We start from the raw sequence: 25,953 nt of genomic DNA, 5'->3' as shown, positions 1-25,953 counted from the left end.
TAATGCATAGAGCAAGAAAATACAAGGGTAAAATTGTAAAAACAACCTCCCCTTTGTATCACCGGCTATTGCCAGTTGGCGTTGATCCAACGTCCAAAAGGGTTTACTTCCTGAGGAAGGAAATAACTAACCTGAGACATTCCGTGGAATCATTTCACAAAATCCTATACACCGTGTTTGGATCGCGTGACAGACCTATCCCCTCTTAGAATAATGTTATTCCAGTTTTAGGTTTTGCTCGGCCATTTTATTTTCACCCACCAAAGCAATTTAACATTCTGAAAATTAATTATTACAGTTCAACTTTTTACCAGCTTTCATTCACTCACCATCAATTAGTTTTACTATTTTACCTCAATACAAGCTGAGTAATATGGATATATTGTTGCACTAATGGTGAGTAGAAAGCTTATTACTTTTACTTATAAGCCATAAGCTTATAAGACAATCTTGCATCATAGCTTATTTTCTAATCAAACTAGTTTACATACTAGTTTGTTCAATAAATAAATAAATAAATCTAACCAATCGCCTTTTCCTCTCGTGGGATCTAATCGCATCATCAATACTGGTAACGTGGTAATTATGAATGCGAAAATCGATCATCAAAGCGAAGGTATATCCATTCCCATAGTAGATTAATTTTACATTTAATAATCAATGTAAAACTGAATTTCCATGTTTAGCCAAGTCTATAACCATCTAAGCAACCAGAAGAATAAATACTCAATCTAAAACTTCTTGACCTACCTTCACCATTGCTTCTCAGATAAGACTGATTTTGCAGACATCCTGATGAGACTTGTTGAGTTTTAAATCGCATTGCCTTTTCTTCCTTCTGAAATCTTCCAAGCATCCTTCTATTTCATGCGAAAACTTATGTAACTGCACGAAGATAAGCAGATGGTACAGCACCATTTTCACAAAGCATCACGGGCTGCAATGCGGCATGTGATTGCATCTGCAAGAGTAGATGCTCCCAGTTCCGCAGCAGATATTTTGTAATGCTGAAGAAGATTATACAGTAGTCGTCAGTTGTTAGACAGAGCATGAAGACAAATTTGAAAATATAATTGGCTCGAGAACGTCAATTAAAAGTCTAAAATCCAATTTTCCACTTATAAACCTTTTGTATCTGGGCTTGGTTAGCTCTTCTCTCCAGCTCCTCCAAACCAATTTCTTTCCCATTAATAAGTTTCTCTACAGCCTTCATCTAATATAGACCAAAATAACATATTAAAATGAGTGCATTAAGGGACTGATTTCACAATGCAAAATGATTAATAATCTGATTGATACTGCATTCAAGAGCGAATCTCACCTCCTCAGGTGAAGAATTGAAACGAGCAGCAACAACATAAGTTGAACTATCAGAGATACCACATCTTTTCAAAGATTCTGTAATCTAGAAAAGAAAGGAAACATAAAGTTCTGATATCAAAACCATATAAAGTGTAAATGATGGAGTCAAAGTTGAAAGAAGTGAAAGCAAATTACATGCTTAGATCCTGAATAATTGTAGACAAGCTCAGAATGAAGAGTGCGTGTTGTCAACGAATCTCGTGACTTGGCTATAAGCGTCTTATGTGCCGCAGCTAGAAGAGGGAAAGTGTCTGGGATCTGCATCAGAGGGGATATTAGGCATACCTTACAAAATTAGGCTATATTTGAAATAATTTCATAAATCTTTTGGAATTTGATTGAAATTTTATGCTTAATTCATCTAGAAGGTGGTAAAACACTACCAAAAATAATAAACACATAAGTTTAACCTTAACCATCTTCTAATAGAATTTACATCCTTTCCTAATTAAATTAATAGCAAATTTGCAAAGGAATTCCACAAGTATTTTTGTGTTTGTTAATTTGGGAAAATTGTCTAACAATATCATAGAAGTGAAATATTCATTAATGTCCAGAATCTTACAAGCGATGCATTGAGAAGCGCAACCTCTGGCTCTAGGGTCCCAGCTTGAATAGAATCAAGGAGTTCCCTGCACAATAATGGAAACGCTAGGAATTTCCATCTGTAAAAGCTACAACTTCACCAAACTAAGAAAAGTATCCACCGGAGCCTTGTAGTTCACTTGTCACCATGCTCTCTTTGCAGAGATTGCGATTGCTAATGTGCGTTCAGTGCCGCCAAAATGCAATTACATGCCTCTATGAAAGCTAAAGCAAAAATGACGACTTCCAACTTATTATCATGAAAATAATGCAGTTCATACAAAAAGCCTCCATCAATGCCAGAAATTCTTAAGCAAATATAATTTCAATTAAGTAAAGAAAACAATCCACAAGAGCCCTTCTAGCTCACACGGCATGGTGGTTTCTTCGCAGATCTTGTTAATTGGGTTCAATCCTCCAAAATACATTTACATGGCTCTAGGAAGACGAGAATAAAAATGACCTCTGCCATCTAATCAGCGTGAACAGAAGGCAAGTTTGACAAGTAACTAGCATTTTGGCGTACAGTAAACTCAGTTACTCAACAATAGCTCCGTTTTTGGACTTCCATTTTCAATTTGCATAGAACTCCGTTTCCACTGAAAATATTTTTCTGAGTTTATAGACCTAATGCCGTTAGTTGATGACAACAAAGAGCAGAATTATCAATCACCAGTTCTTAAATGCTCCTCCTCCCTCCTTCCCAGCACACAGAAACTTTTACAGTCAATTGACGATACTACTCATCAACAGTCAACAATTGACTGGATTACGGGGAAGTTAGGCAACAGTCTTACAAAAAAGAAGAATCATAATAATAACAGTAAGAGACTATCTACTCCTGTTCTTACTTCATTTCGCTCTAAAACGCTATAATTATATATCATAACGATACTCAATTATCCTTCATGAATCTTTTTTTCTTCCAAATAACCAACGAGACAGAGAGAGAGAGAGATTACTTGGAGTTGGTGACGTCAGTAAAGAGGACAATAGTGAGAGTTTTTCCTTCTTCGATCTCGTAGACCTTCATGGCTGCTGCTGGTTCTTCTCCAACCGAACCCCCTCGTCGCTCCTGCTCCACCCAAAAAAAAGTGGCAGTAACTGCAGAAGTTAGGGTTTTGGAGATTTTGATTGTTTCACCTGAGACGAGACGAATTATCGTTCGAACCTGGTTCCTGCGGTTGCCACGTGGAAGGCAGGTCCGCGAACTTCCAACCCTCACTCACCGGGAACAAGGCGGTCAAAAAATAGAAAATTTTCAGAGTGTCGCGCCAGGTAGGGGTCGAATCGACGACATTCTGCTTAAGAAACAGACGCTCAATCCAACGAGCTACATCACAAGAAAATTATTTACAAAAATATTTCAAGGGCCATTTTTAAAAACAATATCTTCGCGCCAGGTAGGGGTCGAACCTACGACTTTCTGCTTAGGAAACAGACGCTCTATCCACTGAGCTACAGGCGCTTATTGATTGCCGATGTCATCACTACAAAATAAGTTCTTCAAACCCCACATCATGCCACAACAAAACGAGGGAAATACTACTAATTCAACTAGTTTGTAAATCAGCTACAATTTAAAATATCATATTTTATTATTTCTAACTAGTTGGGTAGATTATAAGAAATTAATGACAAAATCAACAAAACACACTTGTAAATATCGTATTTGAAAAATGTTTGAGGAACAGGTTTCGTAAAACTAACTCATTAGGTTAAATATTTAAATATTTACGTGACTTTTTTTTGTAAATTTACCATTATTTTATAGATTTTATTAAGTTATATTAATATTGTAAAATTGCTTAAATTATACTTTCGTATATTAATTCAATAAAAATATTTGTAAGTTGATAGAACCATAAAATTTATATAGTACAATTTTAACTAGAGTTTGAATGAATATTTTTTTACTATAGTTTCAATTAATCATATTTTACTCTATTTAAAAATTATACATGCAATTATAATAAGCTTCAAATAGAGTATCCATCTACAAAATTCTAATGGCAAGTGAATATGCCTCATAATGAAGAAAAAAAAAAGGATACTGGCGGTGAATAGAGAGAAGACAGCGTTCGTTCCTTCATTAGGTAACTCGGTCTCCCCTCCCTCCTTCATTCCTCCCTGGGAGGTTCAGGAGTAATGATCACATTACCACAATACAATATAGGACTTCCTCCAAGAGGACTTATTGGATTATAAGAGCTTCAGCTCTATATAATCTTCTTTTTCCCTCAGACCATAGAGATTATAGTAGGAGAAAAGGTCATCCCTCTATTTCATTCATGTGCAGGCTTAGGAATTGCCGGGATGATAAGAGTTAACTCTCCTAAAATACACTTTCAGTAATTTCGTATAATGACCTGCAGAAACATCATGTTTTGTAAATACTTCTCATAGATATTTATCATAAAAGATAACATAAAGCGAAGAAAGCAATGAGATTTATCAAAAGGAGGACGATGAAAAAAACCTAATTGCTTCAAGTTTGGAGGTTTAACATATTAAGATGGGTGTAACATTGCATGATAAAGTGATACTGATATGTCAGATCACATGTATTAAATTTTGTACCATTTTAAAATTTACATCACGTTTATCATATTTAAATAATATCAGTTAATAATAACGATGAATAAATTATTTGTCTCATTTTTTAAAAATTTTGAACTGCTTTCGTAAAAAAAAAAGTGTATAATAAAGTTTGAACGTTTTTAAATAGTACACAATAAATTTTGATATTTTAATCAATGTATATATTTATATATATATATGCAAATTTACATGTTCCTTTTTCTCAAACTAGGATCAAGATATCTTGATCTAACTTGTATACATCTTAACTATATATATATGCAATTTTACATGTTCCTTTTTCTCAAACTAGGATCAAGATATCTTGATCTAACTTGTATACATCTTAACTAATTTATAATTTAGATCTAGTTAAAAATAGGTTAAAGTCAAAGACCAAGAATTTTAAAGAATTAGTTCTTAAATTTTTGATTTAGGATTCAAAATTAAATTATAATTAACAAATAAACATTATTACTAGTTGTGATTAGAGTATGATAATATTTAATTATATTATTAATCACATAGATATTAATATTGCATAGTTTTTAATTAAATTTATTTTATTACAATTTAACGAATAATTAATCAATTTTACCAATATATTATTTAAAGTGATTAAATAAATAAATTTATGACAAAAAAAAGAGCTTACCAATTACCATGAAATAAAAGAAGAATTGGCGAATCAAATGGACGGGAAAACAGGACTTGATTCAATTTTCATGTCCAGAACAACAGTTTCGCTCTAAAAACGGTAGTCAAGCTCGTCCATGGATTCTCAGTTGCTTTTCTACTTTCAAGCATAGCCCTTCTTTCAGGCCTTGACCAAACTTCGCTCGTTCTCTCTCTGAAACCAGAAGAACAAAACTCGCCATGAATGTACAGTTTCATCAGCTGAGCTTCCCTTTTAGCCATGTCTCTCTCTGTCTTCCTCCTATGGCTGGTTAGCATTCCTCTTCTTGTGCAATCTCAACCTGTTCCCAAAGGTAATAATATAAACCTCTCGTGTGTGTGTATAAAATATGATTGAATTAATTTCATCTGATTAAATTTTTGAAATAATCAAAATATTCAAACGATTGTTTAGATTAGACTGTATCGATGCAAATGTTGCTTGCTTGCGCTTATCATTGTGTTAATGTGATAAACTCGTTATTTTGAATTTACGAAAGGATTTTCGTTTTGTTTCGCAAAACAGGTTTCCTATTGAGCTGCGGATCACCGTCGGTTGTAACCTTAGGGAACCTGAAATATACACCAGATGAAGGTTTCGTATCCGTCGGAAACTCGGCCGCGGTCAAGACATCCGGCGTGCTCCCCATATTGTCCAACGTCCGGTACTTCCCCGACAAGGTGGCTCGAAAATACTGCTATAACTTCCCGGTGAGCAAGGGAACCAAGTACCTAGTACGGACTACCTACTACTATGGAGGTTTTGATGGAGGAAAAGAGCCGCCGGTGTTTGATCAGATCATAGGAGGAACGAAATGGAGCACTGTCAACACTACTACTGATTATGCAAATGGACTCAGCTCGTACTATGAGGTTATTGTGGCCGCGGCTGGGAAAATTCTGAGTGTTTGCCTTGCGAGAAATAGTCGTACGGTGTCCAGCCCTTTCATATCGGCGATTGAGGTGCAGTTTCTTGATGACTACGTGTATAATAGCACGGATTTTGAGAATTATGCGCTCAGTGTTGTGGCTAGAAGTACATTTGGAAGTGACGAAGACTTGATTAGGTAAGGAAATTAACATGTTATACTGATATTTCACTTTTCCTTATGTGAAGATGACCTAAAAATATCATATAATTTTCAGTGTTTCAAATTAGGATTGCTTTTAGGTAAATTTTTTTAGGTCATGCACTTTTTAAACGTTTCAGATTAGTACCTCAGAAGAGTTACTTGAATAAGGGGATCAGGACACTTGTTCTTCAGATGAAGTCTACTTTCTCTGGCTTGAAAAGCCTGAACAGGGGATATTCTTTGAGAGAAAATGAAGGAAACTCTGGAAATTAACAGGAACATTACATGATTCATAAGCATGTTTATCTGGAACAAGAAGATAAGAAGTATTTGCATAGTTAATAAAAGCAGTATAGTTTGATATTTGACATTTCAATAGCAATCTCTTTTTCTTGCCAATTTGTTGAAATGCAGCTTAATTTCATCCACAACAAATCACTAAAAACCTTGTCACTTGGGGAGTGGATGAGCAAAATGAGCTTGGACATAGAGGTTAGGTTTTTGACATCTTAGCACGGGCACGATCAGTTAAAATCTCAGTTTTCTTTATAGTGAGCTCGAATTTCATCTCTACCATGGACATATCATGCTCATTGAATCACATATGCTTTATGTTCGATGATTTCCTGTTTTGATTTTTTGGCTATTCTATTCTCTCTCACCAAAATTTACCCAAAATATGGTTGAGAAAATTTCTGATGGTGAATAATGAAAATATTTAACCTAGCTATCCAGATGATCCATACAATCGGTTCTGGCAGCCATTCAGGGACCAAAACCCAGTTGTGGAAAACAAGTCCTCTGTAAACCCTTCAGATTTCTGGAATGTACCTCCAGTGAAGGCATTTGCATCAGGAATCACCACAAGTCGTGGCAAGAAACTAGAAGTAAAGTGGCCGCTGGTGTCCCTTCCAAGTACCAAGTACTACATTTCCCTCTATTTCCAGGACAATCGCAGCCCAAGCCCTTTTAGCTGGAGAGTCTTCAGTGTTTCTGTTAATGGCATGAATTTTTATACTGATCTTAACGTCACCCACAAGGGGATCATGGTTTATTCAGCAAAATGGCCCCTATCTGGGCAGACAGTGATCACCATGACTCCAAATAGTAACTCGCCTGTTGGCCCTTTGATCAATGCTGCTGAAATTTTGCAGATTTTCCCTCTTGGTGGGAGGACTAATACTAGAGATGGTAACCCACAACAACTCTTCTATCATTCAATTTTAACCATCAGACTTTGTATTGCTTGCTTTTTTCAGTCTTCTATCTGTTTTGATATTTATCATAGTGATGGCAATGGAGGATTTAGCAAGAAAAATAGATCACCTGCCATCTGATTGGAGTGGTGATCCATGCCTTCCTACTGAGAACTCATGGACTGGAGTTACATGTTCTAAAGATAAATTGGCTAGAGTTGTCTCTCTGTAAGTTTGCTCGAGTAACCCTTAAAATGAACGTCTAAAACATTATATATATATTAATATTGTGGCTTCTTTTATTTATCTCAATAAATGAAGGGATCTGACAAACCTGGGGCTTACTGGCGCTCTACCTCCAAGCATAAACAACTTGAGTGCACTCACACATCTGTATGTTTTCGAAGGCTTTGTTGATTATATTGTCACCTTATTTGCACAGTGATGGCTTATATATGGGCTCTTGTGTTTGCAGCTGGGTAGGAGGGAACAGACTGTCTGGTCCTCTCCCAGACATGAGCTCATTGAAGAAACTACGAACTCTGTATGTTTCAGGATAACATCTTGATTTTTGTTTCACCTATATTAATCTTTGTACAATTTCATGGGTCAAGGCCTTATGGTGTTCTAGTTTTACACTCAATCTGATATAGGCATTTGGAGAACAATCAGTTCACAGAATCTATACCCGCATCACTAACCCAACTTCCAGAGCTACATGAGTTGTAAGTTCTTTGCCATTGAGGATAATTAGCTACTTTATGTTTGAATGAAATAAATTCAACATTTTTTCTGGCATCCTAAGTTTTTAGGACAATCCATCAACTACTCTATTCTTTCACAGAAATTGAATCCTCTAGCAGGTTTACATTCACTCTTTCAAAGAAATAAGATGAGTGCAATGCTTTGATGGACAGGTTCCTCCAAAATAACAAACTTGAGGGCCAAGTCCCTACTGCACTACAACAAAAAAGCGGCTTGAAAATTAAGTAAGAAATATCCTTTCTCGCATTTTCTGTTTTGAGTAACTTCTTATAATAAGACCTTCAAAAGTGCGTTGGTAGAAGCTTTTTTTTCCCTAAACAACTCAGATGTAGGCTGCCTCAGAAGCAATTGTCCGGTGTTAAAAGAGGCTTAGAGTTATAGTATCTATTCTTTTACTTGTAGATTTGTAAATAATTGTAACCATGATTTATCTATATAGACCTACTATGCTTTATCTTACTTTTGTAGGGTCTCTCCTGAGAATTCAGCCTCAGCATGGTAAAAGATGGAAGGGAGTAAAGGCAAGTTTATTTTTTGTCTCAAAATAGAAAGGAAATATAAGATTTGAGATTGCTGCTAATGAAAATGGAACAAAGAAAAGCAACTAAATTATATGCTAAAATCACTTCTGTGTGTAAAGAAATTGGGAAGTTTTGGTCTTGCAATGATTAACCAAACAAGTACAAAGATGGAGCCTAGTTAGCTTTTCTTCTGGGATTAGTCTATAGAGAGGGAGAAAGGGGGGAAGAGGGAGAGTGAGATTCGGCTTTACTCTGTTGGCTTAATTTGGGAAGGTCTCTCATACATATATACATATATATATATATGTACATGTAAACAATGCAATGCTGGCTTAGCATGCAATTGTTTCATTAGCAAATTCATGGAGTGCAGAAAATAGTGTATTGCCATCACAGGGGGGCTTAAAGATATGCTATCCACACATACTTATATATGTAACTATACATCATTTCATTACATTTTATGCTAATTATGTATAGTTGCTATTGCTAACAAAGAATCCTTGCGAGGGTGCTACAGAAGACATAATTGTGAAACTTGTATACTACTCTCTTTAAACGATCTCAACTATATTCATGGATATTGCATCCGAGAGCTGCAAAAAGATTTTTCATTCCTTGTAAAATTATATCATTTTTGACAATATATTTTATTTATTTTATCAAAAATAAAAGTAGAATATATTTATATCTTTTATACTAAATAAGAGTCGAACTTCTAATTTATTAGAAGTGAAAAAATACCATTTAACTGTAATAAATTTTTAAATATTTTGAGTATTTCAAAATGTGTTTTATATAAATGATAATATACAAAATATATAAATTTAATTATACATAATGAAAACTTATTAATTTAATATTCATTTTGTGTAACTTATTTAATATGCTTATTATAAATAATTTGTATACATGAACATAATTAGGTTACATAATAATACTAGGCATAAAAAGAAACTTATCGAAAAAAAAAAAGTTATAATATGTCTACTAACTAAGTTATACTAATTAATAAAATTTAATTCAATAATTATTTCTATTTTTTTCATATTGCAGAGTCAATTTCGATTTTTGAAATTCATAGATTCTCAAAATTTCTTTATAAAAAATAAATTGTTAAACTTTTTCTGTGTAAAAATTTGAAATATCTCAGTAATGGTTTAGTTTCCTCGTATAAAAAACGTTGGAATATCCACTACATATCCAGCAAATGATCTTCTTGGGATTTAGGAGTCGTCTCTCTCTCTCTCTCGCCTCCTAACTCCTTGCAAAGACCATCCGCTATTCAGAGGTCGATACAGACACTGGCAAGTTTCAGCTAATGTTCCCAGCAAACCCTACCTCCCTCTTCTTCCCTTCCAACCCCTCTCCCCTCTTGCCTCTCCAACTCCCTTCCTCCCTCCGCTGCCGCGCCTCTGACGTCCCCGTCGGCCCCACTTTTCCTCGCTGGCTCCACTTCTCCGCCTCCGCCGCCGACATTCCCGGCCTCCGATTAGGACAGGACTCCGACGGGTCTGTCTCCGTCGGTCCCTCGTCTCCCGACGTCGCGAGGCGTGGTGTCACATCTGGCAACAATGGCGGCAGAGTCAAAGTGAATGCGAGAGAGCCGAAATGGTCGAGGGATAGGGAGAGTTATCTGACGGACAATGGGGACGCTCTCCCTCTCCCCATGACTTACCCTAATTCGTCTCCTGTCTCCCCCGACGAAATTGAGCGGCGATTGCAATGCGACCCGCAAGTTGAGGTCTCAGTTCTTTTATGCTTCGTACGTGTTTGACGTGTTTCATGTTCTTTTAGTGTCTCGTTTGGTATTGATTTATTTGCGCAATTGCAGGATTGTAAAGAAGTGGTGTATGAATGGACTGGAAAGTGTAGAAGTTGCCAAGGGTCTGGATTTGTCAGCTATTACAACAAAAGGGGAAAAGAGATTACCTGCAAATGTATACCTTGCCTTGGAATTGGTACTTATGCTTCTTCTGCCGCTGTATCTGTGCGAAAGTTATCAAGTTAAAAAAAATTATATATAAAGAAGAAATACACATTGCTACTCACATTGAATTGTTAATTTGCTCATTTTAGCATGCAATATGTCGTCCAATTCTTATTGATAGCTAAGGAGATGTTGTCATCTGATTTTTGCAACTTATGATTAGTTTCCCATCTTTCTCAGAAAAAAAAAGGATTTAAAGCATATACATTTTAATAAGGTAGAAGGATATAATCTACATCATACATTGGCTTGTGTTTACAACTTTCTACATGTTCTTTTGCTCCAGAGAACACCTGTCTGAATGTTTGCAACAGTTACTGAAAACGTGTAAGAAATAACACGGCTATTGTGATGCCTTCTTCTTGTGCCTTTGATCATTAATCGACAAGCATCTTCTTTTGTCTCATAATACTTGCAAATTCATGTGGTATTTAACTTGGCAAGATTAAATGTAAAATATGTTTCTTACTTCAAAAAAATGTAAAATATGTTTCTATACCGTTTCACTCCTCTTTGTAGTTCGTAATACTTCCACTAACTTTTCATGCGCAGTTATGGCATAGTAACCTTAAAATATGGCCATACTTAGATTGCTTAACCTTCACTAAGAAAACCGAAAATATGTATACATGTGAGCAATTGCTGCAAACATGCTATGTAGTTCATGGCATGCATCTGCATGTGCGATCTAGTAAGGTGGAAAGAATGAATATTTAGAAGTTTATACATGATGTATTACAGAGGCTTGTTCTTTCAACAAAAACGTGTTACTTGAATTTTTATGCCATGGAATACTGGAGGTTTTCAACATCATGATTTTTCTCTATCCTTTCTGCAATAGGTTCTTTATTCTTATCTAGGGTTTTATATTAGTTAACTTCAGTTAACAAATTTTCTTCTGGATTTTGCGGAGGACATCAGAATTCATTTTCAGTTTTTAGCAACTCTTATACTTGTACACTGGATATGGATCTGACGGCTTCCTAAAGAATTAAAATCGATCAATATTTAATATTCAAAAAGATCAAATCAATGAACATTGGAGTGAAAAACTAATTTGGATTGATATCAAGTATGTTTCTTCTTCGGAAATATTCCTTTGCAAGGATCCGGTGCTCTCTTTTGATTCTGTTGAAGATTAGGACTCGTGTAAGAAAAATTTGATGGACAGTTGCGTTGTGAAGTTAGGAATAGGGTTTTCCAGAAGGATCCGGGATTTTGATTATTATTCTTTATTATCTTAATCTAAGCTTTATTTATTTTATTTCTTTGCAAAAACTGTGTAGTTTACAGGCTTGTTGATTTTGATATTTTCTAGAAGTTTATAGTGTGCGTGTGCCTTCTTGCAACTGAACCTATGACTACAGACAATATTACTGGACATGGTATTTCAAGCTTATTTGCTTTGTTGAAAAAAATTACATAATTATGTGGAAGTTCCTTTTTTCTTTTTATATTTTGTTTTTTCTCCATTTTTCTTGCTGCCTTCTGTGATTTTCAGTATTAGCAAACTGGAGAGAACACTCAATGTTGTGTCATTGCAGGATATGTGCAGAAGATAACAGCTCGCAAGGACATTGAGGTAATGGAGGATTTGGATAATGGAAAATCTTCTTGACCTAATATTCTTTTTCTTTTTGGCACTAACATAATGTATTCTACACCTCATTTAAAAAGCTGTAATTTTTTTAACAACCTTTCTTTAAAGTTTCCATGTCCATCACCCTTTATGCTGATATACGATGAAAGGCAAATCCTCAAAAAGGAGAGGTTATAGAACAGAAGCAAGGAATTTATTGTAACTTTTTGAAAGAATGTATTCTTTCGTATAATTCTTTAATCTTTACTGCAGCCCGATATTGTTCTTTGTTTATCTTATCAGCCAATTGAGAATCTTATTTGTGAGGCTACAAGTTGTTAAGGAATAAATTTGGAACCTTTGTTTGCTTTCTTTTGTTCCCCACCTTTTCCAATTTTTGGGATAGACCACACCCTTGAAGACCGTATAAAAGCCAGAGGCATCTGATTTTGCTATTTTAAAACTGAAGCTGTGGTGTGGTTGAGAAGAGCAAAGATGTCGACTATGAGCTTTTTAGAGTTCCAGTACAAGCTTTCAAAAAATAAGTTATTGAGGAGACCATCTCGGCTGCTTTCCTCGCGGGACAGGCAAAACTCGGGTACATTACTTGCATTTCAGCCTAATGTGAAAGAGATGAGGCAAGTGTTTGATAAATTTGACTCCGACAAAGATGGGAAGATTTCTCAGAGGGAATACAGGGCCGTTTTGAGAGCTCTAGGACAGGGGAACATGGTCGGAGAGGTAGCAAAGATTTTTCAGGTGGCCGATCTGGACGGAGATGGGTTTATTGACTTCAAAGACTTCCTGGAAGTGCACAAAAAGAGTGGAGGGATTAAGACATTGGACATACAGACCGCCTTCCGAACATTTGATCTGAATGGCGATGGAAAGATAAGCGCTGAGGAGGTTATGGAAGTCTTGAGGAGGCTTGGTGAGAGATGTAGTTTAGAGGATTGCCGGAAAATGGTGAAGGCGGTGGACACCGAGGGAGATGGTTTGGTTAACATGGATGAATTCATGACAATGATGACTCGTTCCATGAGGCTTGGCTAGTTGAAAGCCAACTTTTATGTGGTTTGCTTTGTCAGACACACTTTAACCATATGGGAATCATGGCTATGTAATGAAGTAACTAATCTGTCTTTAATGCAATTTTAATGAGTCTCTTTCTTAAGTCGGTTCCTATTGTCCTCCTCTTTCTCGCCCCAGAACTTTGAAATTCTTATTTAGCAAGGAACTGATTTTTCCCAGTGGAAGTTTTGAAATTAAGATGTTTGGAAAATCGAATGAAAGAAGCCTCCTCTCTTTCAATGAGTTCGTATATTATTATCCTATATTCTTAATTAAGATAATAGTTGCCTAATTTTCTACATAATTTTTTATAGTTTCCTATTTGATAAAGGAAACAGACAACTTTATTGTTTTAGGAAAGACCCAAGCACTCAACTGGTTCTAATACACTCAATTTATTAAAACTGTTTTTATTAACAACTCTTAAGACGGAATATGTAGGTTTCTAGTATTTTGTAGAGTTAATACATGCTTTGGACAGGTTTTTGTTGTTAGCCAGATTAATTATTATAGAAATTGGAGAGAATTTTTTTAAATCATTACTAATTTAATTATAAATCCACAGTCTAAGTATCATTAAATAAATTACAAATGCACTAATTCTAACTTCATATTACAGATAATCCGTAGGAGGAATTCAATTTTGTATTTATTCCATAATTGAGATATAATCTGCACTCTACAGACCAATGGAACAAGAATTTGCAACTTCCCAATGCAAATTTCTAGTTGCAGCTATCTTCAGACATATTTGCATAAAAGAAAGATTTAAGGTTATGAAAAGACTAAGCCATCAGTTGATGCAAAAAGAAAACTCATTAATTGATTGAGCTTTTGGAACACAACCGATTCATACATTATAAGGCCATGACTGGTTCATTTCCAAACACTTGCAGCTCTAGCCCTTCCATTCGCAGAATCCCATATGGCCGGATGATTCCAGTAACTCTACAAACCATGTCATATTCGTATTGTGGATATATAAATATATGTTCACCAGTAGTCTCCACAAGAACACTTACCATCTTTGAAATGATGGAACCGTTTATTATCCCTCACAATTAGTTCCCTTCCAACAATCTTGGACATGATCTTGATGGCATTGTGACAGTCTCCACACACACGGAGGTTCTTGATGATCCTAAGAGTCGTCCTCGCTGGAGTACTGATCAGACCATATGCAATTGCCAATCTTTCACTGTGATACAGCAAAGCTTGCTCCTTGGCCTCCTGATCAATGTCGTGAAGTACATATCTTGTGTCAGGCACGTAGCCAGCATCTTTCATTCTAGCCATGGCCTTCAATTTCTCATCATCCTTATAAAGTGTTGGATTCCGAAATTCACTGATCCTATTCTTCCCATCAAGCATGCTTATTGCAGTACGCTTCTTCGGTGGGGGTGTTGGGATCTTATTAGCAACTGCCTTTGCTGGATCGAGATTGAGCATTAACTCCTCAGCATGGTCTTCCAAATCAATATCTCCGTGAATACGAGCGTAGTTCCTCATTGCCTCCCAAAATTCTTCAGTGGGCTTGAATGGCAACTTGTGAATATAATCTACAGCCTCCATAAGATGCCCGCATTTTCCAAGAACACCTAAAAGACCCAGATAATGCTCAACACCTGGAGTGACTCCATATTCAGTCTGCATTGAATCAAAATGTAAAAATGCTTCTTCTATTGCATCGGCAGTTGCACACGCTGAGAAAACTGAAAGGAAAGTTTTCTCTTCGGGTTTCATTTGTAGTTTCCTCATCTGTTCAAACAACTGCAATCCATCATCTCCCATTCCATTATCAGCATACCCATCAATCATCAAATGCCATGAGTCCATATTCCTATTCAACATGTGATCAAAAACTCTCCTTGCATCCGTCATACTCCCACACTTTGAATACATTTCAATCACTTTGTTGTTCAACTTAAGATCACCCCTAAAAGTTGACTGCAAAAAGTAATCATGAACTTTTTTGGCATGTTCAAGTGACTTCAGTTTCCCACATGACTCAAACAGAACAAAGAAACACTCTCCATCAGCTTTAGCTCCCTCGTCCAGCAAGCCAACGGCATCTTTAAACTTTCCCTCTTGGCATAAACGAAGTATATCAGCCACTGAAGGAGGCGCTGGAGCAGGCGGAGTAGGAGCAGGAGGCGCAGGAACCGCAACCTGCCCTTGATTCATGCTGCTGGGGTTGGTGAACTGAGTAGGGTTTTGACTTTGTTGAGTCCACTGATTCGGGGTTTGCTGTTGAGGACGGCTCTGTCCAGGATATCCTCGATTCAGATAACTCTGTCCCTGATTAGGGTTTCCCCTGTTCTGGTTTTGATAACTGACTTGAGCATCACCATGGCCACCTTGAGGAGGGTAAAGCTGGTTCTGAGCCTGATTCCGACTGGGATCACTCTGTCCCTGATTAGGATACACTCTATTCTGGTTTTGGTAGTTGAACTGACCATCCCCATATCCACCTTGAGGAGAGTAAGGCTGGTTATGAGCCTGTGTAATATTGGGATAACCCTGTCCCTGATTAGGATATCCTCTATTCTGGTTTTGAGTATGTGGATTCCATTGATTTGAGTTATACCCCTGGTTTTCTGGGGTCCATTGATTAAAATTAGGGTTAGAGGTATTCTGCCTCTGAGCATTCAAGTGCTGATTAGGGTTCATCTGACCCTGAAAAGCCCTGGAATCAGACTGAGACAGTGATGACTGTTCGGGATAAGGAGGCGATTGTGGATTCTGGTATTCATTTGGGATTGCAGAGGTGCTCAGGGCTCTGGTTGAAGTTCGGGTTACGGTTTTTCCATTGCAGGGATGACTGAAAGTGAGACGGAGAGGAGAAAATCGTACCTTGATGAGAGAAGACATCAGTGTTGTTGTCGGGCTTCGTGTACGCCGTACCGCCATCAGAGAAGAAGCCATCTTCCTCCCGGATAGTGAAAATGGGAATTAAAACCCTTTTAAAACCCTAAAATTGTCTGCACCGTGAAGTCTGTAAGTCCGAAGACCGAATAAAGCACGAAGAAATGGATAATGGTTTTGGATATTCGGTTTGGCCCAATGGATCTTATACCCAATGGATCGGGTCAATAAATCATTAATTTGTCGTTTAATTGAACCGAATTAGGCTATTTGGGCCTCGTCGAGCCTGATCCGATCCACATTGTGTAGGCCCAAAATCCCTTTATTCTTTGTACATCCTCTTAAATATTTTAGTTTTAATTTTTTTTATTTCCTTTTTTTATCTAATTAATTTAATTAATTACTCTTTTAATATCTTCTTAAATAATAGTATATGCATTAGAAAATATTATACATATAAAATACTTGTACTAGATATATACATTTTTTAATTTTTTATTAAAATAATTTATTTATTTTTTGTAATAAATTTGAGTTTTTCAATTTTTTTTATCTTATGATTAATTAATTTATTTTTTAATTAAAAATTAATATAACTTAGTAGTCGAATGGAAATTATATATTACTTTTTTTTTTTTTTCAAGAACTCAAGACATAAAACTGCTGCAACATTCAAATAGGTGATAATATGGGATATAGAAATACAAACAGCACAAACCAATACAATGAAGCATATACATACAAGCAGCCACCAACGTATATATATATATATATATATATATACGTACATATACGCATACATATATAACTACATGTATGTATATATGTACGTACATATCTTTATATATAGATATCTATGTATCCTTCTTATCATCATCTTGTCATGCCTGATGCCAAAACTGGGGCCGCCGTGACTACTCGCTTTTGTCTATCCATGTTGGCTTCCCATCCTTCGTTTAATATTCAAAGAAGAAAATAAGCAAATAAATTAAATTTTAAAAAACAAAATAAACAATTTAATTAAGTATAATATATTTTAAAACTCAAGGTCAAGTCAATATAATAATTTATATAATGATTCGTATACATTGTAAGTATATATATATATATATATCAAATGGGCACATATATTTTACGAGGACTGGATTAGTCAAAGCAAAAATTAACATTTAATTATTAATTACTTAAGTTAATTTTTTTTTTTACGTGCGTCATCATCAATTTTACATGTAAATATAGATGAATTTCAATAATAAAAATTTAAAATATTTATTTAATTAATACGTCATACATACGTCACTTCAGTGATTATTACCCACCACCTAAAAATAATAGACTATAATTTTTATGTCAATCTTAGATGATTTTTTTTAAAAAAAATAAATAAATAAGTGCTTCTAGTCCAAATATATTTAATTTTTATTTAATTCCTATATTTTATATATTCTAATAATAAATATATAGTTAAACAAGTTTTACTCCTACGCACAAACGAATAATTAAAAAAAAAAAAGAAAATCACAATTAAATAAAATATTATTACCCATTAAATAATAAATTACATTAAATTAATATAAAATTAAAATATTATTTCCAATTGGGTTTTGTATTCGTATTTTATATTTTTAAAATTAAAAATTAATATATATATATATATAAAATCTTGATTACCTATTCCCATATCAAATCCACGATATTTAAGCTCTCTGTATTCTTGACAAAGTGCACAAGGCTCGCAACAGAAGTGCGCGAGACAATCCACACAAGGTGTTTCTTCTAAATCATATTGGCCCCTCAACTTTGAGCGGTAAAAGCACGAATAAAAGCATGCGAAACACGTGACTTGTGATATCGCGTATAATACTCCGCTCGTAGCGCAAGCTGTAGTTATAAATTACTAAATTAGTATTCGAAGTTTAAAATTTATTATAAGTCGATTCGTAATATTTTTTTATTATAATTTAATTTAATTAATTTTAAACGTAAAATTTATTTTTTATTTTTAATATAAAGTATGAAAAAATAATTAAACTATGTTTAGTTAAAAGGGTACGGAAATTAAGCTTACTTCGGTCCCCTTTATTCACTATCTCTGCAATTTGTCCAAAAGTTATGCACGGGCAAAAGCAAGTGATTGCACCTGAAAACCCACCAAATTTAAAATCCAATTACAAATTAATTAAACATAATTATAGTAATTATAATTTTTAAATGAATATATATACGTAAATATAATTTAATTCAGATTTATTATTTTTTATAAAAAGAGAGAACGTATTAATTATTAAATTAAATTTTATTTAATTATCATAATTTTTTTTGTTATTTTAAAAAATAAATAATAAAAATTGCTAATTTTTTATAATTGAAACTTCTCGCAAAAATTTTGCAACACATTAGACATTAAATTATATTAATTTTACAAAATATAATACTATATAATCAAATATTTTGAAATTGAATAATAAATAAAATTTAAATGATTAATTTGATAAAAGTTAGCATTTTTAGTTCAAAAAACAATTAAAATAATAAATATAAAATAATTTTACGAATTTAAGTCGATAAATTTCCAACATCGTATTAAATAATAAAGCGATGAATAAATTAACATAATATTTTATAAAAAAAAACTTAATTCGGTAGTACAAGAAATTGTCAATGTTTACAGTTTGCTACATCGTCGCAGCAATGGCAGAGGCCGGAAGACCATTGACCGGGCAGGGGCTGAGCTGGGAGACTGCTGGTGATGTAGGGCGGCGCATAAGGATGCGGCGGTAGAGGACTTGGATCGGGGACACCGGAAACCGGCAGAGACCCTGCTGCTGAACTGATCTCGACCGTAGGATATGATCTAAAAGAGTGATCAACGTGGTGTGTATGATACATTTTGTAGCTAATAGCTAAAGAAAGAAGATAAGTCGGAAGTTAAGGGAAATTGGAGGCGTATGTAGTAGTTACATATATATATATACACACACACACACACATTTAAGCCTATACTTATTATTTTTGTATTATACTCAGAAGGTTCATTTGGTACGAAACTATGAACTTGTCAACTATGGGTCTTTCTTTATTGTTCAATTTGTTACAATAAATTAATATACATAACATATTTTGTATTATACTCATAAGTTATTTTTATACTATATTTGAATTTTACGATTTTTAATTTTTATTAAAAATATAAAACTTATAATTTTATAAATATATTATAAATTATAAGTAACTAATTTATAATATTTAATTTAACAGAAATAAATATTTAATTTATTAGTATATTTATAAATAATATTTTTATTTAAAAAATTAGTATATTGACCAATTATGAATTAAGAATTTAATATCTATTTCATGTTTATTTATTAATTACAAATTGGGTTGCTTTCGGATTTTCCTAAAAAAAAAAAAATTGCATTCGATTTAAAATTCCAATTGAAAATTGATAATTGCAATGCAATGATAGTTACATATGCCAAATGGGAAATAGTTAATTCGATAAATCTTCAACTTGATTTTCAAAATCAAAATTAAAAACCCAAAATTTTATTAAAAAATTTAATAATCAAGTGTTTGAAAATTAATTATTTTATTTATTTTCTATTTTAGTCATATAAAATAATTGTTGAATGTTAATTAAAATATTGATTCCAATATGAAATGGCCAACCTTTGAGTCCAACCCTCGTGGGTGGCTTGAGATAATTTTTCTCATATAAATAAATCTAGTGATATGTCTGAAAATTATTTATTATAATATATATATATAGACAAATTTAATATCCGGATCTGAAATTTAGTTCGGGATCAATTTTTGTATTTATAAAAATAATTAAAAAAATATTTTAATTTAATTTTACTAAATTATTTGAGAAAAATATGTTAAGAACGTAATTGAAAGTAATTTTGAAGAAAATATATCAAATTTTGAATTCGGATGATGTTTTTAAAAGAAAAATTAGAAACAAATGAGTCAAAATACAAAAAAAAAAAAAAATCGACCACGTGGGACGGCCTAGTCAACAGCCCCAACTAACCAAAGCACGCCGAGTGGCAAAATACGATGACGTTGGTGTCACGCGGGTGATTTGCTTTCCTAGCGATTCGACAGTCCAGATTCGATTCCATGTGTGTGAATGGCTCATATGCATTTCATCCTTATGAGCGATCAGACAGACAGGATCGATCGCGATGAATGGTCCAGATTCGCTCACGTAATCGACCTAAACAGGCAACGATCGGATGTCTCTCATCGCTCCACGTCAACGTGAGTGGACGGTCTAGATCGACGCATGATGAGTATATATGAAGAGGCTCATAACTTAAATTGAAATAAATTCATAAATTAAATGCAAAAGTGATTAATGGAGTTTTGGTTTACATTTCTTAAACAATAATTTAGAATGCCCAATAAGATTACGAGAATGTCAATTCTAAAAGATAAACGGAAATTAAAGAAATAAAACGAAAGCGAATAAGTAAACATCTTATGACAACCTTCACTAGCACTTGAAGGGAGTTTAGGTAGTGAACTACTCATAACTCTCTTATTAATTGGGATATGGATCTTGGTTATCTTAATATGAAATAGTTAATGAAATAGTGAGTTACACTAGTCCAGTAAGAATATCACACTAATCACAGATACAGAAAACTGAAGATTGGAAAAAAAATCATAAAAATAACTAATGAAGCCCTTACTTAATTTAAATACATTTAAACTTGAAAGTGTTTGTTTAATACTTACCATAAAGAGTTTTTAAGAGGCAACATATGAAGACTCATATTCATACTACTTTTCACTTTCACGCATAAGATAACAAGAAATAATAAATTTCATTTCTTACCTGTTTACCGATACCCCTGGGGGTCCATAGGGATGTCTCTCTTAACCATGAACTCGATATTTAATTTTTTAATTAACTAGTTGTCTCTATACTCTGTCTAATAATGAGCGTCAAATATTTTATCATCTCGATACCTCGTCCGGTATGAGGGTGAACCATATCTCCCAAACTTTTATGGTAATAGACTTCTCATCCCTATTCGACCGAGGTAACATTCACGATAGAGTTTGTTATGTACTGGGCCCGTTCGCTATTTTTCAGGTATCCAATAAATTTTTCACATATAGATTTTCATTAACAAACAACTAACAAGCGCATACCACTATCTCATTGTATATTCACAGATCAATCAAGTAACATTTAAGCAAACAGTACGATTTCATACCTCAACAATTAAGAAACGTGATTGGGGTATTTATTTTAAATCAATGAATCAGATAAAGATCACGATCACAATCAATAAATTGAAAAAATAATTTAGAAGTAATTATTTTAATTATACGGTAGATCAATTAAGTAAGTAGAACAATACAATAAAATAAACGAAAAATCAAGATAGTTGCGAACTAACTTATTCTAGCTCTACTAATAACTTGTAATTATTTTTAGGATTTTCTAATTTTTCATAAAAATATAAAATTATACACCATTAAGCCTCAATTTATCATAACAGAAAATAGGGTGAGAGATACTTACCCGAATCGGTGTTTTGAGACGTCGAGCCGTCTACTACACCTCTTAACGGGTACTGAATTTTTTGAATTTTTCTTATGGAATCTAAAACCCCCGTCATATACCTAAAAATACTCAAAAAAATCTAAAATCAATGTTCAAGACTCATTCCGACCAATTTTAGGGTTCCGACAAGGCAGTGCCGTTGTGCTCCGGTGTCGGCTCCGTCGCCCATAGCGGTGGTTCGTCTCGACCTGGCCAATTTTGGTTGTATCGCTGTAGAAAAATATGTTAGGGTGCCTTAGTTGGCTGAAAAATCACAAAAACCAAACCTATCGGCAGGGGAGGAACTTTCGGGGTGTGGCGGCTCTGTCGGTCCTCCTTCGCGACTTAGATTTTTTATATCGCTAACCTACACCGAAAAGGATGGTGAACATAATAATCAAAAAACACATGAAACGGGAATCGAAAATGGGCTCATTAGAGAGATTTTGGGGTTTTGGCCGTCGCAGCTCTATCGAGCTTTACTCGCAGTTTCTACCTCAACCGTCGTCTTTTTTTATCCGATTTGGCCACCTGGGTGCTCAAAATTGAACTCTAAACGGGTATGAGGAATGTTTACCTTTTTTAGCAACCGACAGTGACTCTGGTGCGATGACAGTTGATAGTTGACCGCCTTTTTCGGCGTCTGATTCTTCTTCTCCAACAGGAGTTAGCGGCTAGGGTTTGGATTTTTGTGTAATATGAAATATTTATACTCATCCCGCATTAATTTAGATCGTCCATCACGATCGATCTTGTCCGTCCGATCACGCCTAAAGAGGAAACAAATTTGAGCTGTTTGTCGCGATTGATCTCGGTCATCCGATCGCGCTTAAGAAAAAACGAATTCGGGTCATCCACATACATGGGATCGATCCTGGTTTGTCCGATAGCGGGGCATGCAGATCATTTGTGTGATACCGACATCAGCGTGCCTTGCTGCGCGGCGTGTTTCGGTTCGTCGAGGCTGCTGACTGGGCAGTTCTACGTGGTCAAACTTTCTCTTTTTGTACTTTGACCTCTGTTTCTAATTTTTCTTTCAAAAAATACATCTCAAACTCAAATTTTTACTCATTTTTTCTAAAATTATTTTCAATCTCGTCTTTATTTCATTTTTTTCTCAATATTCAATTAAATAAAAATAAACTAAATTAAATAATTTTTTAATAAAATAATTTAATAATAAAAAATATCTCGAACCATTTTTTAGGCCCGGGTATTACAAAGGATCCCTCATCCTATTCCCTATTGCGGTAAATAAAGACTTAATAATTGATAATTGTGTGTTTTGTAAAAACTAAAAAAACTCTAATAATAATTACAGATCGTTAGTGGAGTTGAAAAATTGGTCAGTGTACGGTTGCCCTAAGCTCGTCTATGTGACTATTTATTTTCTTATACTGCTTAAATTATTTATTGTTATGTTGTATGATTTAAATTATCACATTTAATTGTCTTCTCATTATTGATTGTCTGATTGTGATTCTTATATGATTAACTGATTTGAAATAAAACCCTAGTCACATTTCTTAATTGTTAAGGTATAAAAATGTACTGTTTGCTTAAATGTCATTTGATTGATAAGTGAATATAAAATGAGATGTTAGTAGGCGATTGGAGATTGCTTGTTGATGGGGATCTATATATGAAAGGCTTAATGGGTACCCTGAAAAATGGTAGATGGACTCGGTATATAGAAAAACCCTACCGTGAACAATACCTCAATCGGACGGGGCTGAAGAGTCTCATACAGGAAGGGTTTGGAGATATGGTTCACCCTCATACTGGACGAGATATTGAGGTGATGGTATATTTGGTGCCCATTACCAAAAATGGTATAAGAATGGCCGAGTAAATTGATAAATCTAGATATTGGGTTCACGAGTAAGGGAATACCCCTAAGGACCCCCAGGAATCACAGTGAGCAGGTAAAAATAGAGAATGATCGACTTTACTCACTTATACATGAAATTATAAATGTTATATGGGTGTTTGTCTTATAGGTTGGTTTTGAAAAACTCATAACGGTAAGTGTAAAAATAACGTTTTGATATTAAATAAATTTATTTATATTAAGGACTACATTAGTTGTTTTGTAATCTTTACCAACATTTATTTTTCGTATCAGTGATTAGTGTGATATTCTTAATGAACAAGTGTAGCTCACCATTCTATTAATTATTTCAGATCAAGAGAATCAGGATCCAGATCCCAATCAATAAGAAAGTTGTGAGTAGTTTAACTTCCAGACTCCTTCAAGAGTTAGTGGAGGTTAACTTCTAGGACATTTATCTATTTATTTTAAATCATTTATTTGATTCTTTTTAAGAGCCACTGTAGTAGGGACATTCGAGTACCCCTATTGAGCATTCTAATTTACTGTATAAGGAATATGAAACATAACATTATTATTAGTTTCTGCATTTAAATTATAAATTCACTTCCTTTAAGGTTCTGGTCATTTACAATTGGTATCAGAGTCACGTTCATTGAAACAATTCCTTACACAAAAACTTAAAAATACCAAATATAAACTATCGTTCAACACTTCTTTGTGAAATACAGGTACAAAGATATTAGGAGATGAAGAACCCCCATTAAACTGAGCAACTCGATATGGTTCGCTTCGAGATGATGTTGACAAACTATTTGAGATGTTAAAGATACTCATCTCTGCTCAGCAAGCCTGGGAGAAAAACATGGGATTGCTTGATCCTCCCCCGCTGCCATAATTTGAGCCAGCCTTACAACGGAAAGATTCGGAGTCACCCCCGTACAACTCTGCTCCTCCACCGTATAATCTACCACCACTACAGTACAATTCGGTGCATCTATTGTATCATATGGCACCGCCACAAGGCCATCCAGTCCCTCCATAGCACAATCAATCCCTCTTCTCCAAGACCCAGTTCCATCCATAATGGTTCAAAACTACATTGAAATGTACAAAAGACTAAACCCATCTACCTTTGTAAGGGCATCCTCTTTCGCGAGCCATTGGTTAGCTGAGACAGATAAGGCATTTGTGACTCTTTGGGTGGTTTTTGAACAGAAGGTTGTACTTGCCACCTATATGCTCGTGGGAGAGGCAGGTCGTTGGTGGTAACTCAAGCAAGCCACCCTGTCCGTTCCAGTCATTTAGGAACAGTTTCTGATGGTTTTCAATACAGACTACCTCCCATAGCACCTTCAACATTTAAAGGAAATATAATTTACATACCTAGTCTAGAGTGATATAATTGTGTTAGAGTATACTCGAAAGTTCATAGAGTTTGGCCGGTATTCCCCTGAGAGCATGATGGATAAAGGCAGGAAGGTAAGGAAGTTCGAATGGAGCCTCTGTCCTAAGATCAAATAGCAGCTGTATGTATTTGAGTTCAACACCTACTCAGCTGTTCTGGTTAAGGCACAACTAGTAAGGAGGAATCTTCGCATATTTTCTCTAGCAGTGGGGAATCCCAGATCCCTTATTTCACACTATAGACCAGCACCCATTGCACCGGTTTAATAGAACAAGAGGTATAAGCCAGTGACTCAGACTCTTCCTCAAGGTCCGGTAACAGGACGCAGTAGGACTTGCTAGCACTGTAACAAAGATCGTGGGGACCAATCTTGCTATCATCTCGACAATGTCTACCGCATATGTGGGAGTGTCAAACACTACGTGAGAGAGTGCCCGCGAAATCAGAACCAGCTCAGACGTCCTATAAAGGGCAAAATTTACAACCTCACTCAGTATGATGCTGAAGCCAACCCGAATGTAATACAAGTTACGTACATTATCTATAATCACATTGTACATATTTTGATTGATAATGGTATTTCACATTTATTTGTCTCACACACTTTTGCACAAAACTTAAATATATTACTTGAAAGATTTGATTATGTATTATTTGTTTATACTCTTGTAAGTAGAACACTATTATGAGAGGTTATATACAAAGTTCGTATAATAAATATAGCAGATAAGAGATTTAGTGTGAACCTGATAGAGATTGACACGAAAAACTTTAATGTAATTTTAGGAATGAACTGATTAGCGGCGTATCACGTCACCGTAGATTATTTTCACAAAAAACTTATATTTAACTCTCATAACGAAAAGTTATTTATAAATTAATAAAA

The 25,953-nt window shown here is 34.7% G+C and overlaps 6 protein-coding genes and 1 non-coding gene across 11 annotated transcripts; 3 read left to right on the top strand and 4 right to left on the bottom strand.

Annotated features, from left to right (window-relative positions):
- Positions 1-600: 600 nt before the first annotated feature.
- Positions 601-3,289, bottom strand: LOC148253168 (EKC/KEOPS complex subunit tprkb-like protein). Of its 2 annotated transcripts, XM_088206717.1 has the most exons (7): positions 3,119-3,289; positions 2,910-3,022; positions 1,928-1,994; positions 1,498-1,620; positions 1,322-1,405; positions 1,127-1,213; positions 601-1,007 (listed from the first exon to the last, which is right to left on the bottom strand). In XM_088206717.1, the coding sequence occupies exons 2-7, from the start codon at positions 2,978-2,980 to the stop codon at positions 921-923; spliced, it is 519 nt and encodes a 172-aa protein (XP_088062843.1). In that variant the 5' UTR covers positions 2,981-3,022; positions 3,119-3,289; the 3' UTR covers positions 601-920. The 2 variants fall into 2 exon arrangements, with proteins under 2 accessions (XP_088062843.1, XP_088062842.1); XM_088206716.1 differs by having other exon boundaries at positions 2,910-3,289.
- A 53-nt stretch (positions 3,290-3,342) lies between these two features.
- On the bottom strand, positions 3,343-3,415 carry TRNAR-CCU (transfer RNA arginine (anticodon CCU)). Its single transcript has one exon. It is a non-coding gene; the product is annotated as a tRNA-Arg (tRNA).
- A 1,809-nt stretch (positions 3,416-5,224) lies between these two features.
- On the top strand, positions 5,225-10,681 carry LOC110813740 (Leucine-rich repeat (LRR) family protein). 4 transcript variants are annotated; one of them, XM_088206712.1, is made up of 10 exons: positions 5,225-5,516; positions 5,729-6,269; positions 7,003-7,466; positions 7,564-7,699; positions 7,793-7,864; positions 7,947-8,015; positions 8,125-8,196; positions 8,389-8,460; positions 8,705-8,757; positions 10,592-10,681. In XM_088206712.1, exons 1-9 carry the CDS (start codon positions 5,444-5,446, stop codon positions 8,736-8,738), a joined length of 1,533 nt encoding a protein of 510 aa, XP_088062838.1. In that variant the 5' UTR covers positions 5,225-5,443; the 3' UTR covers positions 8,739-8,757; positions 10,592-10,681. The 4 variants fall into 4 exon arrangements, with proteins under 4 accessions (XP_088062838.1, XP_088062839.1, XP_088062840.1 ...); XM_022040991.2 differs by lacking the exon at positions 10,592-10,681 and having other exon boundaries at positions 5,226-5,516; positions 8,705-9,338; XM_088206713.1 differs by lacking the exons at positions 8,705-8,757; positions 10,592-10,681 and having other exon boundaries at positions 8,389-8,464.
- Positions 9,763-12,598, top strand: SCO2 (protein disulfide isomerase). The gene is made up of 3 exons (XM_022040993.2): positions 9,763-10,501; positions 10,592-10,718; positions 12,292-12,598. Exons 1-3 carry the CDS (start codon positions 10,079-10,081, stop codon positions 12,363-12,365), a joined length of 624 nt encoding a protein of 207 aa, XP_021896685.1. The 5' UTR covers positions 9,763-10,078; the 3' UTR covers positions 12,366-12,598.
- Positions 10,615-13,500, top strand: CML30 (Calcium-binding EF-hand family protein). The gene is made up of 3 exons (XM_088206715.1): positions 10,615-10,718; positions 12,292-12,329; positions 12,796-13,500. The coding sequence occupies exon 3, from the start codon at positions 12,822-12,824 to the stop codon at positions 13,377-13,379; it is 558 nt and encodes a 185-aa protein (XP_088062841.1). The 5' UTR covers positions 10,615-10,718; positions 12,292-12,329; positions 12,796-12,821; the 3' UTR covers positions 13,380-13,500.
- A 524-nt stretch (positions 13,501-14,024) lies between these two features.
- LOC110813739 (Tetratricopeptide repeat (TPR)-like superfamily protein) lies at positions 14,025-16,402 on the bottom strand. Its single transcript, XM_022040990.1, has one exon. It carries the CDS (start codon positions 16,320-16,322, stop codon positions 14,391-14,393), a length of 1,932 nt encoding a protein of 643 aa, XP_021896682.1. The 5' UTR covers positions 16,323-16,402; the 3' UTR covers positions 14,025-14,390.
- A 512-nt stretch (positions 16,403-16,914) lies between these two features.
- Positions 16,915-19,216, bottom strand: LOC148253167 (protein PLANT CADMIUM RESISTANCE 2-like). Its single transcript, XM_088222618.1, has 4 exons — positions 18,932-19,216; positions 18,331-18,402; positions 17,934-18,143; positions 16,915-17,212 (listed from the first exon to the last, which is right to left on the bottom strand). Exons 1-4 carry the CDS (start codon positions 19,149-19,151, stop codon positions 17,136-17,138), a joined length of 579 nt encoding a protein of 192 aa, XP_088078744.1. The 5' UTR covers positions 19,152-19,216; the 3' UTR covers positions 16,915-17,135.
- Between the last annotated feature and the right edge of the window lie 6,737 nt (positions 19,217-25,953).

The sequence above is a fragment of the Carica papaya genome, chromosome 6 (genome assembly GCF_054855325.1).
Source record: "Carica papaya isolate Zhongbai chromosome 6, ASM5485532v1, whole genome shotgun sequence".
Lineage (NCBI taxonomy): Eukaryota > Viridiplantae > Streptophyta > Magnoliopsida > Brassicales > Caricaceae > Carica > Carica papaya.
The sequence above is the reverse complement of the archived record's forward strand: the minus strand, read 5'-3'. Positions and strand labels throughout refer to the sequence as shown.